The sequence below is a fragment of the Poecile atricapillus genome, chromosome 7 (assembly GCF_030490865.1).
Source record: "Poecile atricapillus isolate bPoeAtr1 chromosome 7, bPoeAtr1.hap1, whole genome shotgun sequence".
NCBI classification, from domain to species: Eukaryota; Metazoa; Chordata; class Aves; order Passeriformes; family Paridae; genus Poecile; species Poecile atricapillus.
Window position 1 is genome coordinate 28,557,349 of NC_081255.1, and position 13,358 is coordinate 28,570,706.

The following is a 13,358-nucleotide window of genomic DNA, read 5'->3' on the forward strand; positions in this document are numbered from 1 at the left end:
ACAAAGCCCTATTCTATTCAGCACCTTATGTTTAAGGAGATATTTCATAAAGCACCTAAAACTAAAGCTGATCATCCTGCAGATAACAAAATCTTTCTTACTGCTGTATTTTTATAGAGCAAAGGGAAAAAAAAAGGTATTTTTAAAACAAATGGACTATATAGACCAACACCTGATTCCAATATAGATGAAATTAAAAATTTAAAACTTTTTTATGGCAACAATTTTCTTCTGTTCTGATGCACTGAACATCAAACTACTGTTAGCACAAAGTCAACATTACTGCAGCTTCAAAAATCTGATTTCAAACTCCTAGTATATTAACTGTAGGAGCTGATTGGAAATCAATGCAAAGAAGCAAACGTCAAATATTCTTCGTTATGTTATCCCACCACTTTAAAGAGGATCAAGAAATACATCAGAAAGAAGGACAAATAAGAGCAATCAGATTTTCCTCTTTTTGTACATTTGTTAATTATTTTTAAATCAACTGCCAGCCTGCATTAAAAATTCTGTATATATTAATATTGTACACTATCAAGATAATTTAACCCCAAATACACTCATTCACCATTAGTGAAAGCATAAAAAATATATGTAAAAATAATGAAAAATTTTCACCTAAAGCAAATGGACAATACTATGAATACCTGGTAAGGGCTGTTGAATAATTTTCTCCATCTCATTCACAATTTCTTGGCGAATTCTGAAGTCCTCATCTGAGATGCCTTGTTCATTTGCTGCCTCGATGAGAGTGAAACTCAGAGCAGCCAACTGTGCAGGCGAGGGCGGGGGAAGCGCCCGCAGCTCGTTCTCTTCTTGCTTCTCCTGAATAATTGGTGGATGATATAAGTAAAAACTGGTATTTTAAGAGGAAAAGACTATTTCTTACTGCTATATGATATTGGAACATGCTGATTGTTGTTTGTATCCTGACCAAACACTTACAAAGGCAGCAAATCTGCCTGGCCTAACTTGCTGATACAATAGTGTGGTCCCATGAATGAGAGCAGATGCTCAGTGTTTAAAACAGAATGTTGTTTCACAGCTGGCAACTGGGGAGGGAATATTCTGTATTCCATTCCTGAACCACATTTTCTGACAGTTCTGAAGCAGAATTCATCCAAGAAAATAAAAAGCTGTAATTGTTCCTACATAATAAAAGTAACTGAGCTGGAAAAGTCACATGGAGTTTTTCAGAGTGGATTGTATTTGAAGGAAAGCTTTCAGAGGCAGAAAAAGTATTCCTAGCTCCGAGAGAACTTCGTAAGTTGAATCCCATTACTGCTTAAACAGCTGGCTCCAGAAAGTAATGGATTTAGTGCACCCAATCCAACAGCAAGAACATGTCAGATGCATCAAGTAATTTGGGACTCAAGTCAATTGGGACTAAGTACAGCAACCCCTTGTTTCATGAATTCATCAACTTCATGAAAAATATGACTGAAAAAAATAATAACTATAAAATATATAGGCACTAAGAAAACACAGTACAGTATGAAAACGTTTGTTTAGCTCTAGGCTGCATCTCTCAACTCTCCTGTTCTTATCTGAACAAATTTAGTGTAAGAAAGAATACAAGCATTTTTAAAGCAGTATGGGATTTTTTTATGTCACCACGTTAGGATTTTTCTGGAGTTGGGAAACCACAGCTGCTGCTGAGTTAATTTGATTGTCATGTATCTCACAGAGCTGTAAACAGGAGCATTTTATGAAGTGGCATTTAGGACAGTTACATAGGTATCACCATGATGTTGCACACGACATAAAGCTATCTGGGGCAAGAGTTAAAAAGTGAAACTGCTCCCTGTCCTCCAGAATTCCATTCAGTGCTAGAGAAACCTCATTGCTCAATTCTCATCTTCATGCCCAGATGAAAAGCATGATAAGGAAGCATTTATAGATCAATCATGGGGCTGGCTCATTTTTTAAAGCATGATGAAGTTTAGGAGACAATGAGAGAACCAGAATCCTTTACAAATAATTGCTGACCATAATGTAAAAATGTTACTTTCTGAGGTTTAATGGATTCATGGCATTTGGAGTCTTCCAGGTGATGACTTGCACACGTTTTAGAATTAGAGCATTAATAAAAAACGGAAGTATGGCAAGAAATCTATGGAAACATGTGAAAGTAATTTGACTGAATTTTGAGGAATGGTTACAGAAAGAGGAATTTTAACCATCTAAATCACAAAATCCAGCATTCTGGGGAATCTGTAGCTCTTCATCAGCATTTACAAAAATGGGCTGGCAAGAAAATCTGTGCACCTTTTATTGGATTTCTTGCAATGTAACAGCTCTTTAGAGCAAAACCCCGTGGTGTCTGATAAAGGAACTGGTTTTCTCTTTGTAAGCCTTAGAACTGCTTTTCATATTAAACACATTAATAAACGCAGGGTGATGATGAATGAACAAAATCCTTCCCTCCTATAACTCCTCTAAGCTTCACAAGTCAGCCAAAGTAAAAATAACATAAAAACAACATCCCCAACCCCATCTCCAATCCCTGTAGGTCTTGCTACCAGCAGCACTATTTTCAGAAAACAGAAAAACTGAATATATTTTTATGTAATATATATTTCTCACCTAAGTTACCTTGCATTCTGTTATTAGTATGATGAACTGCTCACTACTCAGAGACACTAATTCAGAAGCAGTGACCAAAAATGTCCTTTCCTCTCTGCCTGGACAAATCATTAAGCCCTTCCTCTTAAACAGAAAGCAGAAATTTGTTGATCTCTGCTCAGCACACAACTTTCACCTAAATGAACATGATCAAAGAAAACAAACCACATAACAAAAAACTCCCATATATTTTAATTTTAAAAATAAAATTAAAAAACAGAGGAGGAAAAGAAAGAAAAAAATAGCCATAATTATGTTAACTTACCATTATATTTTTCTTATGACGCTTTTCCTTAATATGCTTGTGGGCTCCCTGGATATTTTCAATGTGGACTAAGCAGAGTTTGCATAGATACTGACAGTTGGTGTATTCTGGGGAACGCTGAGGAAAAATTGCCATAGATTGAAACAAGTATTTCTACCAGTAGTGCCTGAAAAACTCAATTCTTTGATTAATAAACTGTATTTAACTATTATGTAACACTTTTAATGTCAAGGTGCTTTGCAAACATTAGGCAATCTTCAAAAAACAAGCAGAAATGGATTTTTACCTGTATGACAAGAGAGCAGAGTGAGGGAAAGAAGTGAGATGACCTGAATATTGCATTTCTCAACAAATTTAGTGAAATAAGATTAAGGCTGAAGACTTTATGCTTCTTAAAGCTGACCTAAAGGCCAGTAAGCCATTCACCTGTCAGGTGAAGCTTTTAATTACTGGATAAATCTCAGCATCCCCTGGCCTTTCTCTGCTGAGGAAATGGCAGCAGCCCAGCCATGTCCAGCCCTGCTGTCGTGTCACGGTGCTGTCTGCAGGGAGCAAGGGCAGCAGCTCTGCCCCTGTCAGAAAGGGCATGGCCAGGGGAACACAGCCACTTCCGAATCACTGCGCTCAGCCAAGGTGCCGTCCTCCAGCAAGGGCTGATGGTATTCCACTCTGATTAATACCCTGGGATGCTCAGAATTGGAGACACTTGCAGAACAATCACCTTTTTGTACAGACAGGTGGGCAGAGATGGAGTACACAAATGGAGAGTGGCCGCCTGGGAGAGCCCCAAGTCTGCTACAAGTCAAACCTCCAGGGATGATGGGGAAGAAAGGAACCTCTTTTCCTAGGGTCCACGAGGGGATACCATGGAGTTTATTCAGCCAGGAAACCATTAAGACCTGCTGGACTAAAAGGCAGAAAGGACTCTGCAAAGAGAAGGGCTTGTTCCCAAATACTCCAGTTTATCTCTCTCATCCTGCAATTGTATTTTCTTGCTCTAACAGATCACAGCTACAGAGATTGGAAACCTTTTGAAAAGCTCACTGCAGAGACAAAAGGGCTCAAAAAAAAAACCAAAAAACCCCACTTTAGTTTTTCTCCAGACTTTTAGACTTTTCCAATAATTGGGAGAGAAAAAAACTACTTTAACATTTTCATCCTAATTCTAATACATCTATATTTACTAAACCCAAAAAGTGTACTGAAAAGATCAGATGTTTAAACAGTGACACAACAATGAATGAACACCATTTTAAGACACAGAGGTGGACCACAGATCAGTTAAAGAAATCTGACTTACCATGTGCAGACCTAAACCACTGTTAAATTTGGGCAAGTTTTTACACTTACTGCTTACTGAGTTTGACCTTTGCTTTAGGGGAAAAAAACAACCAGTCTGATACCCTCCAACTACAGAGTAAATATAAATTTAAAATATTGTTTTAATTACTAATTCTCTTTACCCCTATTTTCTCTAAGACAGGTATCTAGTAAGATGAAATTAAATATCCATTTGGAAAACAACTTATAGACAGTTACATTTGGCAGATTCCACTATTTGATGCCTGATGACCGAAGTAGATAAAAAAGTATTTTACCATTCTTTTATAATAAAGTATCAACAGTAAAAGTACTTTTGAAAAAATTTATATTTATTTACAGTATTGATCCACAGTATTCTGCTAATAGATGTTGCTAAGGAAGGCTAAATCATATAATAACTTTTATTTTGCCTTTATTGTGAAGACTTTTTAAAATCATCTAATTATGCTTAACTCAAATGAAAAGGGCAAGAACTCAAATTACAAACTCAAAATACAGACTACTACTTGTGTAAGATAGATGCACCCAAATAAGCCAGGTCTCATGAAATTTGTCCTTGGATACTCAAGGAGCTAATCTATAAAAGAGCCAGTTGTATTTTAAAGAATTCACAGAGAATGGGAAGATTGCAGATGATCAAGAAAGAGAAACTTAAGAATATCTTTAAAGGGCTAAATAAGATGAGCCAAGGAATCAGACACCAGTCAGAATTAGCATTCAGAAAAATACTGTAATACATTTTTAATAAGCACATAGGGAAAAAAGAGGTCAGAGGTGACAGACAACCTGATCTGCTACAAACAAAGTGCACTAACCCAGTCTTAGGGTTGCTTTTTTAAAGATAAGTCATAGCTCTTGAAGAAGTGGCAGCAGACCTTGTACTTGAATTTTACAAAGTCTTTGTCACTTGTCATAGTATCAGTCTCAAAAGGAGATCATAAATACTACCTAAATAAAGAACAGTAAGGTGGGAGCAAAACTGCTGAGAGAACTGTCCTCAGGGCACTGGTACCTAGAAGCATGTGCCAAGCATTCTTCAGCAGGGGTCCTTGTGGGGGCAGAAATAGCCACACTTTTGTTGAAGAGGTGGGAAACACAACAGAAGGTGTGCTGACTATAATTGCAAAAGATATTAACTTGGAAGAGGATACAGAAGATGTAAAATGACAAAAATTCAGAGATGACAAAAAGTTTGAGAAGTGGAATAAATAAGCTTCAACTAAATAATATCAGAGCAAAGTATCGTTCCTTAGGTATTATCAACTGCAAAATATACAGGGCTGGAAACGCCTGATAGACCAATTCTTAAAGAAAGGCAATGGGAATCATTGCTGCTCCAACTATAAGCCAACATCCTACTACTGCTAAAAAGCAGAAAACCAAAACAAAAATGCCATATTTCAGAGAGATGAAGTCAGCTTTCCTCTTTATATGTAAGACTTCAGCTGAAATTGCATGTCCAACTTTGAACACTGCTTACACACAGTGTGTCTAGAGAAAATCAACAAGAATGAACCAGGAACTAAAAATCCACAAGACCAATGAACAACAAGAGCCTAAAGAAGGTTTGACTGCAGGAATGGGAATGATTTTCCCATGTGCAGAATGGTATGAAAAAGAAGTAATAAACTTTTGGTTATTTTCCTAGGACAACATATGAGGGATTAAAATGCTTCCATTAGACATTAACAAAAACTTCAGGGTTACCTACACTAACGTCAACATTTGTTTCACTAGAGATAATATTAGAACAATTTAGGTGAACATTTTCAAGCAGTCATCTCCAATATAGAGACTGGGACTGGTGAGAGGTAACACACTAAAGAAAGCTCAAGGTTCTTTTCAGTCCTGCATTCTGAGTTTCCACAGAATTAGGCCTCAATCTTATAAGACAAAATCTTATTTAAGTACTGGAACTGTAAACCTTCAAGTCTAAAAAATTTTAAAAATACTGTTCTGCAAAGGCTACACGTGTCCCAAAAGGAACACTAAGTTTCCAATCCATATCATCTGCCACCATGAACAACTAGTCAACTACTGGAGACAATATCTTAGGTCAGAAAGTAACTCATTATTAAGAAGAAAGAAATAGAAGCAGCAGGCTGTAATAGAAATACCACCCAACCAGAAATATGGTGATGATAATGAAAGAGGACACACATTTTCTTTTTTATCTGATAAATAACCCAACCTACTTTTTCAAGTCGGGAGATATAATCTCTTTCCAGACGTTCTTCAGCTTGTTTCAATCCTAGTTGCTGTTCAACTGTCAGATTAGATTCATCAATAACACCAGTGTTTTCTAAATAATCCGCTTCCAATGTATGTTCTTTTGTTGATTCAGAATTCTTTATTTTACCTAAAGCAAGAAACAGTTATTTTCTTCAGAGTGATTCAAGGAAAGGAAAAGTGAAAATTAGAGTACAGAGCAGCTAAGAACCAGACACAAATTAGAGCTACATTCTAGTTTTTTGTCCAAACACTGGCCAAGATCACCTTCTACATTAAATCATTCCAGTATGTTAACCAGTATTTTAAAAAGACTTCAGAGACTAATCTGCTACTAAGATTGTTGTCAAAAACGCAAAATGAGAAGGTAGATTAATTCTGTGATTCAGTCAAAAACTCTGTCTATTAAAATTGTTCAAAACAAGAAAGGGTTTTGTCATCCAGAACAGAGTAAACAAGATCCAAATGCCCTACTGTAAAAGAAACAACAAATATTAGGCATAAAGTTATTGTACACAACACATTTTGTTAAGGAAGTAAGTCAGAGAACTGCCTCAAAGACGTTCACCCAAACGACCTTACGGAGCCAGTCGCCAGGCAATCCCAGCCCTGAGCCTGGAAGCTGCTGGGGTCACACCTGAATGCTCTGTGACACCTCTTGCCCACAGACAGAAGCCACTGAGCTCTGCAACGCTGCTGCTCCCAAACTCAGCCCAGTGCCACAGGGCCAGTTCCTCCACATGCCTGTGCATTGGTCACAGGCCACTCATCTCCGCAAACATCCACAGCAAATTATTCCAGTCGCTTTTACATAAGCAAAAGTGAAGCTTATTTGGGCTTTGTCTTTTATTTTCCTTTTTCTTTCCTTTCAAATGAGATCAGTGCCCCCAGACTAGCAAGGAATCAAAGCTGAGTAAGTTTTCAAGTCCTGGTTTCTCAGTGACAGATGGTCCCCACGGTACATAATGGTGGTCTACAAAGAGCCGACTGATCACAGGATGCTGCCACTTGAACTTGTTTTTCCTGTTAAACACTATTAACACAGCTAAAAAACCACACACTTTATTATTTTCCTTGTATTTCCATACAAGCAACTGCTGTAGCTGTGGGAAATACTTCAAACAGAAGGTCTACACTGGCTGGCATCTTAAGACAGCATTTTCATGAAAGAAAAAAATGCATTCTAAAGAAGTGTGACAAATCCTGAGCTATGGAATTAACCTGGTGAGATAAAGCTTGATCAACATATTTAATTTTGACATTGAAAAATATGTGTAATAAATACAGACTCATAAGGGTGACCACTGATGGATGATAGGTATTCCAGAGCTCCCCAAATCAAAAAGCCACCTGCCAAAGCCTACTTTAAACATTTTTAGTAAGAAAAAGAACACAATGGTCACAGAAAAGAAGTAAATATTTTCCCTCTACCAATAATAAGAACTTTTCTTGCCCATTTTCCCCCTGATCTTTCTGAAAAGCAGTAATAACTGGCATTTCCCTAAGTGGCAATGATATTAAGAAGGGTTCCCCCTTCGTAAGACACTAAATTCACGAAATTGCCTAAAACCCACGCACACTAAGTAGCTTACAAAGATGTTTAGGTCTTAAGCATAAGAAAAAAGGACAGCTATTATCATAATCTCTTGTTCTCTAAGCAATATGCTTGTATTAACATCATGTTCTCTCTAAATGCAACCAGCAACTTCGTACATGCAAAAAAAAATAACACCAACAGAAACATTTCAAAGCCCATTTCAGACCATCAGCAATTGCACCAGAAGAAAATGGAATAAGGCAGCATTAACTAATACTCACTGAAGTCATCAGGCTTATGTTCCATTTTCCTTTGATCTGCAGCAGTCTTACCAGGATCACCAGCATGATCAACACTAGTCTTCAAAGTATGAACTCCCACTGGATTTTCCAGCACCAGTTTCCCTTTCTGAGTAGCTGTTAAGTTTTCCATACTGATCCCATTCCCTGAAACTTGGGAGCCTGGAGCATTTTCTCCCACTGGCTGGGGTTTTGTCTGTTTCAGGTTTTCCATTGCCGATGATAAATTAGAAAATTTTTTTGCTTTTCCATGACTACGATCCTGAACACTTGATCCCAAATCTTTAGTTCCAGGAATACAACTATTTACTTTGCATGATTTATTTTCTCCTTGTTTTTCAGAACAAACATCATTTTGTTTACTTTTTCTGCTGCTATTCCCACTTGGAGAACTTCTCCCAACATCCTTCACAGATTTGTCATTTCTATTATGCTTATAATTTTGATTAATTGTAACTTTGACTGTTTTGCCTTCCTCACAGACAAGACGGACAGACTTCCTTGGGTCATGATTTCCATTCTTTGAGCTCTTGGCCTCTTCCATTATAGTGAAGACCTGCTTCTCCTGTCTTGAGACCACTTGAAGTGCAATTCTTCAGCAATTTGCAGTTGATTTTAAATCCTCTGTGCAGGCAAGAATTGTAGCTGATTGTCTACTGAAGAAATAATAAGACATTTTTAAAATTAAGGAAAAAGGCTAAATCTCTCTGTAGACAGCACATTAAATGAACTTCTCTAAAGGAAGGTGTTAATATTAATTATTATAGAAGCATATTCCCCCCACAGGCAGAATGCATTTTCACAATACATTCCAGTATTAAAATAAAACGCATGAAAATTTTGATCATTTTGATTTGTATTTAAAAGAGGAAGGCTATGAAGAGACAAAAAAATGGCAGAACATTCTAAAAAACACTCAGTGATAAACCTGCCAACAGCTTGCTTTTTTCTTCCCTTCCTATTTCTGGCTATCTGAACAAAAACAAGAGCCAAGATGTCTGCAACTACACTGGGAAAAAAAATTAAAAAAAATTAACACATCTAAAAAATATCACTCAATAAACACACAGCTCAAATTAGCCACTAGAGAAAACTAATTCAGTTTCCAGCAAGCAAGCTCCATTTTATTAACTGATTTAAAAAAGCATTTAGAGATATAGCTTAAAGTATTAATAAACCTGACCAATCACCCGCACCTCCTATTCTCATATAAATTAACTGCCAGCAAGTAAGCAAGATTTTTCTTAGAAAAAAACCCCACAAATACAAATAGTAAATACTTTGTTTAACTGCAGATTGACTTTCCTCATCTAAACCTCAGGCCTTTTGGTGGTATATGATCATCTGAGATTTAGGTTGGAGACAACTCAAAGGTTGTGTTTCCAGTGGGAAGGGGCTCAGCACGAGTTGGTCTGTTTGCAAGGAATTAGTCTTATTAATATAGAAAATGATGGCAAGAATCTACAGCAAGAACTTGGACTTTTTTTCTTATAACAACATTTAGACAGTAATGAAAACTACAAGAATGAAGCATTAGACAAAGAAGAAAATTATTTTTGTAAAACTATAGCAAAAATGGAATTCAGAGTTTCTCTCTTTCCTGACCACTTGCGTATTTGCTAGGTAAATGCATGACCCATGGAAGTTTCCGGGTTTTAGAGAACCCATCACTTATCATTTAGTGAAGAAAATAAATAATAGAAAAGTCTATAAATTACAGCTATTAAAAGTATCACAACATACTTTGTACCTTAAGAACCAAAATAAAGGATCAGATTAAAATGTCTGCTTAAGAAAAAAAAAAAACAACCAAAAATCCCCTTTCTGAAAATTATCAATATAGAGTATTTTTTTTTTTTCAGGCTATATAATACAATTACCATCTCTCATTTTAATGAGACACAAAACAGAAAATACTTCAGGACACAAAGCATGTACTAAAAATGGTTATCTTAGGTCTCTATTGATATAATTGAAAATATCTAAACATTTTTTTCACTTTCAAAAGTGAAAAATCAAAGAAACAAAACCCACAAGAATTTTCCTGAAGATGCTGTTAGCATTACGTTCTTCAATAAAATATAAAACCCAAAGAAGAAAAAAATCTCCATTCCTAAAGTTGTTCCAACGGCCAAGTATTTTATCTCACAAACACGTTTAGTTAATATTGCAACTATTTTCTATTAAACATTGATTGCACCTGGTTCTTACTTCTAGACCCCAAATCACAAAGATTAAATAATATTTGCCTTTGGATTGTAGCCAGTCTTTCCCACGGCAAACCAAAAAGCAGCAGGAACTCCTGCCCACCTGTACCAGCACTGCTGAAGCCTCAGGGTGGTAAGGAGAGCCCAGGGTTCCCCCAGGTTGGCTAAATTCAAGTTACTGCAGTCCCTGAGCAGCAGTATAAAACCCTTTATTTATACTATATAAATATATATATATATATATTTAGAGGCTGGTGAGCTGTCACAGCTCTGTATCCATAATTGTCTTTAAACTCTACGGTGGCTTTGGTTTTTAATTTCATGTAACCAGAAGAGAAATGGGAGTATGATTTTTCAAATTCTAAACTAATCACGCTTTACTTGTTCAACCTGAAGAGGAGAGAAAAACTCCCCGAGCCAACAAACAAAGCCAAAGCACAAAGACACAGAGCAATTCCCCTTGAGCCCCGGCCGGGAGCACGGCCAGGCCAGCTCCAGGCTCAGTCCTTCCCCAAGCCGTGCTCGCTCCACCGCCGGGGCTGCTCCTCCCTTGGGCAGCTCCGCCGGCACCAAAGCGGAAAACCAATCCAGCTCAACATAAAGCTGGCACCAGGCAGGAGGAGGAGGAGCTCGCCCGGCAATAACAAACAACTCGTAGGGTGGGGACAGCTCCTGTTGGCACCACTTCCAGATTAAAGCTACCTTGAAACTCCGGCATTGGAGGAAAAGTGGGGCTGCAATTTGTTTTCGTATGTGTCACGATGATAGGGTCGAATTTTGAAAGTAGATTTTAAAAAAAATCTGCAAAAATTATCCCAATTATTTGATCTAATCCATTCAATTAAATACACAATTGTATATCCAAAGAGAATATATAATCTTTAATCAAATGTACAAATGTGATGGGAAAAAGTAACTAAAGAAACCGCTATTAAAAACTAGAACCCAGCTAATGAATTGAGTACTGTGATAGTGTTACGTATCAAGAATGTACTCAAATGTAAGTAATGTTAAAAAGCAGATTTAGTCTTTATTCCTAAGACATATGAATGAAGAGAGGTCATGACATTTCATAAGACAAGAATATTCTATATGAAAAAAAAAAATTAGGAGTTCCACAATGAAATGCAGAATCTGAAATGCAAGTGCAATAATAATGTTGTTGAACTTTGGGATTTCTTTTTCTTTCCTTTTGCTCTTTAGTACTGAAATGATTTGGCAAATAAGAAATAATTTAAACTGCTGCAACATATTCAAGCATAACCAAATTACCATCTCACATCGAACTGCAAAATAAACTAATGAAACTTTGTATAAGAAACAAAAAGAGACCTCTCTTGAACTCAGGACAGGACAAAAAGATCATCCTCTATCAGATAGATGACATATATCTCCATATGACAGGGAGAGAGGGAAATGGGGAGAGGGAAGGAGTGCCTTTCAAAAAAAAACTTGGTTAGAAACAAAACAATGGACTGGAGTGAATCAGTGCTGAGGTGGCATCTTTGTAGAAACCTGGATGGCACGTCTTATTCACAAGCTCAGGCTCATACCAGATTGCCAGACCTGGAATCAAAGAAGAATTTTCTCCCAGCCATGCTGGCAACAAAGCCAGAGCATTTTGCCTGCGTCTGCAAAGTGGGGTATGATTAACCCGTTGAAACCATTTCAGCAGATTTCATTTATTCAATATCCCAGTGTTACAAGAGACTCAGTTTCCCCTGCTTTCTGAGTGTAAAGTGCCAGTAACTCCTCTGAAATCTAGTTCAGCTCTTGGATCTTTTTAGAAAAATAATCTGGCTGAAATACGACAGCTTAAGGTCAGGCAAGATATCTGACTGTAAACTCCAGAAAAGTATAAAAAAAATCTATACATACCTACAGCAAACAAATTAAAAATGTTTAAAACCAGCTCTGGTTAGAATTCATTTCAGGTTCACGAAATGAAGAAACTAGAATGTTTCACTTTCATTTCTGCCAGTTTTTTTTTTTGTTTCCTCCACCTTGCAGACTAGCATTAGAAAACTTTGCATTTGAATTGCAAAGAATCAGAGTAAGGCTTACTCCCAAAGAGGGGGAAAAAGAAAACCACCAACAAACTTTCAAGAAGGTATTTTTACCTCTTCTACCACTTCTTCCTCTCAATACATACATTTTGGGTCAGCCTTTGACATAACAGGGCCTTTTCAAAGATGAAGGCCAAGTTAAACTGTGAGCTCTTGCATTCCGAGTTGCTCTTTTGTAAAGCTTTAAGATTTTTAATAATTTCATTAGCAGCAGAACTGACTCTACCTGGTTTCCTACACATTCATTTTGTGCTCCTCTGTCCCACTCTCAATCACAGCCCCTTGGGCAAGCAGGGCAGACGTGCTGGAGCCCCGTCTGGGTTGTAGCTACTCCCTACAAGGAAATGGAACTTCCTCCTGCTTCCCCCTCAGCAGAGACCTCTCCTCTGCTGAGGCATAATTGTTCCAGAAAACAGACAGAAACTCAGTGACCCTTTGACATTACTTTAAATACGTTCTAAAATGTGGTCCCAATGGGCTGAAATGTCCAAAAGTAGGGACTAGACTGTAGAAAGGCAACTAAAAGGAAAGAGAACGGGCTTGTAAAGTTTTGTTTCCCTGGGGAGTACTAGATAAAATATAAACACAGAAAGTACTACAAACATAAGTGTTATCAACCTCTTTCTATAAAGCATTCCCTCCTTTGAGATAGGGAGACTTGCATTTTATCCAAGACCTGCTTTTATCTCTCCCATTATGATTGTCCTTAAGCTCCAATCTCCCAGCCAGCCTTCCAACAGTAAGTGGGGTGATTAACCTCAGTGCCCCCCTTGCCTCATTACCAATATAGCCCAGCTGAACTTC

General features: G+C 37.4%; 1 protein-coding gene across 5 annotated transcripts in view; it reads right to left on the bottom strand.

Moving 5' to 3' along the window:
- TUT4 (terminal uridylyl transferase 4) overlaps positions 1-13,358 on the bottom strand; it is a 44,382-nt gene that overhangs the window by 27,157 nt on the left and 3,867 nt on the right. For 4 of the 5 annotated variants that reach the window (XR_009277959.1, XR_009277958.1, XM_058842363.1 and 1 more), the window contains exons 2-5: positions 8,264-8,934; positions 6,412-6,575; positions 2,894-3,010; positions 651-828 (exon numbers count right to left, since the gene is read on the bottom strand). Coding sequence is in view for 3 of the 5 variants with exons in the window: in XM_058842363.1 (XP_058698346.1) it covers positions 651-828; positions 2,894-3,010; positions 6,412-6,575; positions 8,264-8,825 (1,021 nt within the window). In the remaining 2 variants the exon portion in view is untranslated. Of the gene's footprint in view, positions 1-650; positions 829-2,893; positions 3,011-6,411; positions 6,576-8,263; positions 8,938-13,358 lie in introns of all 5 variants that reach the window. The other variant, XM_058842362.1, reaches the window with a different exon arrangement.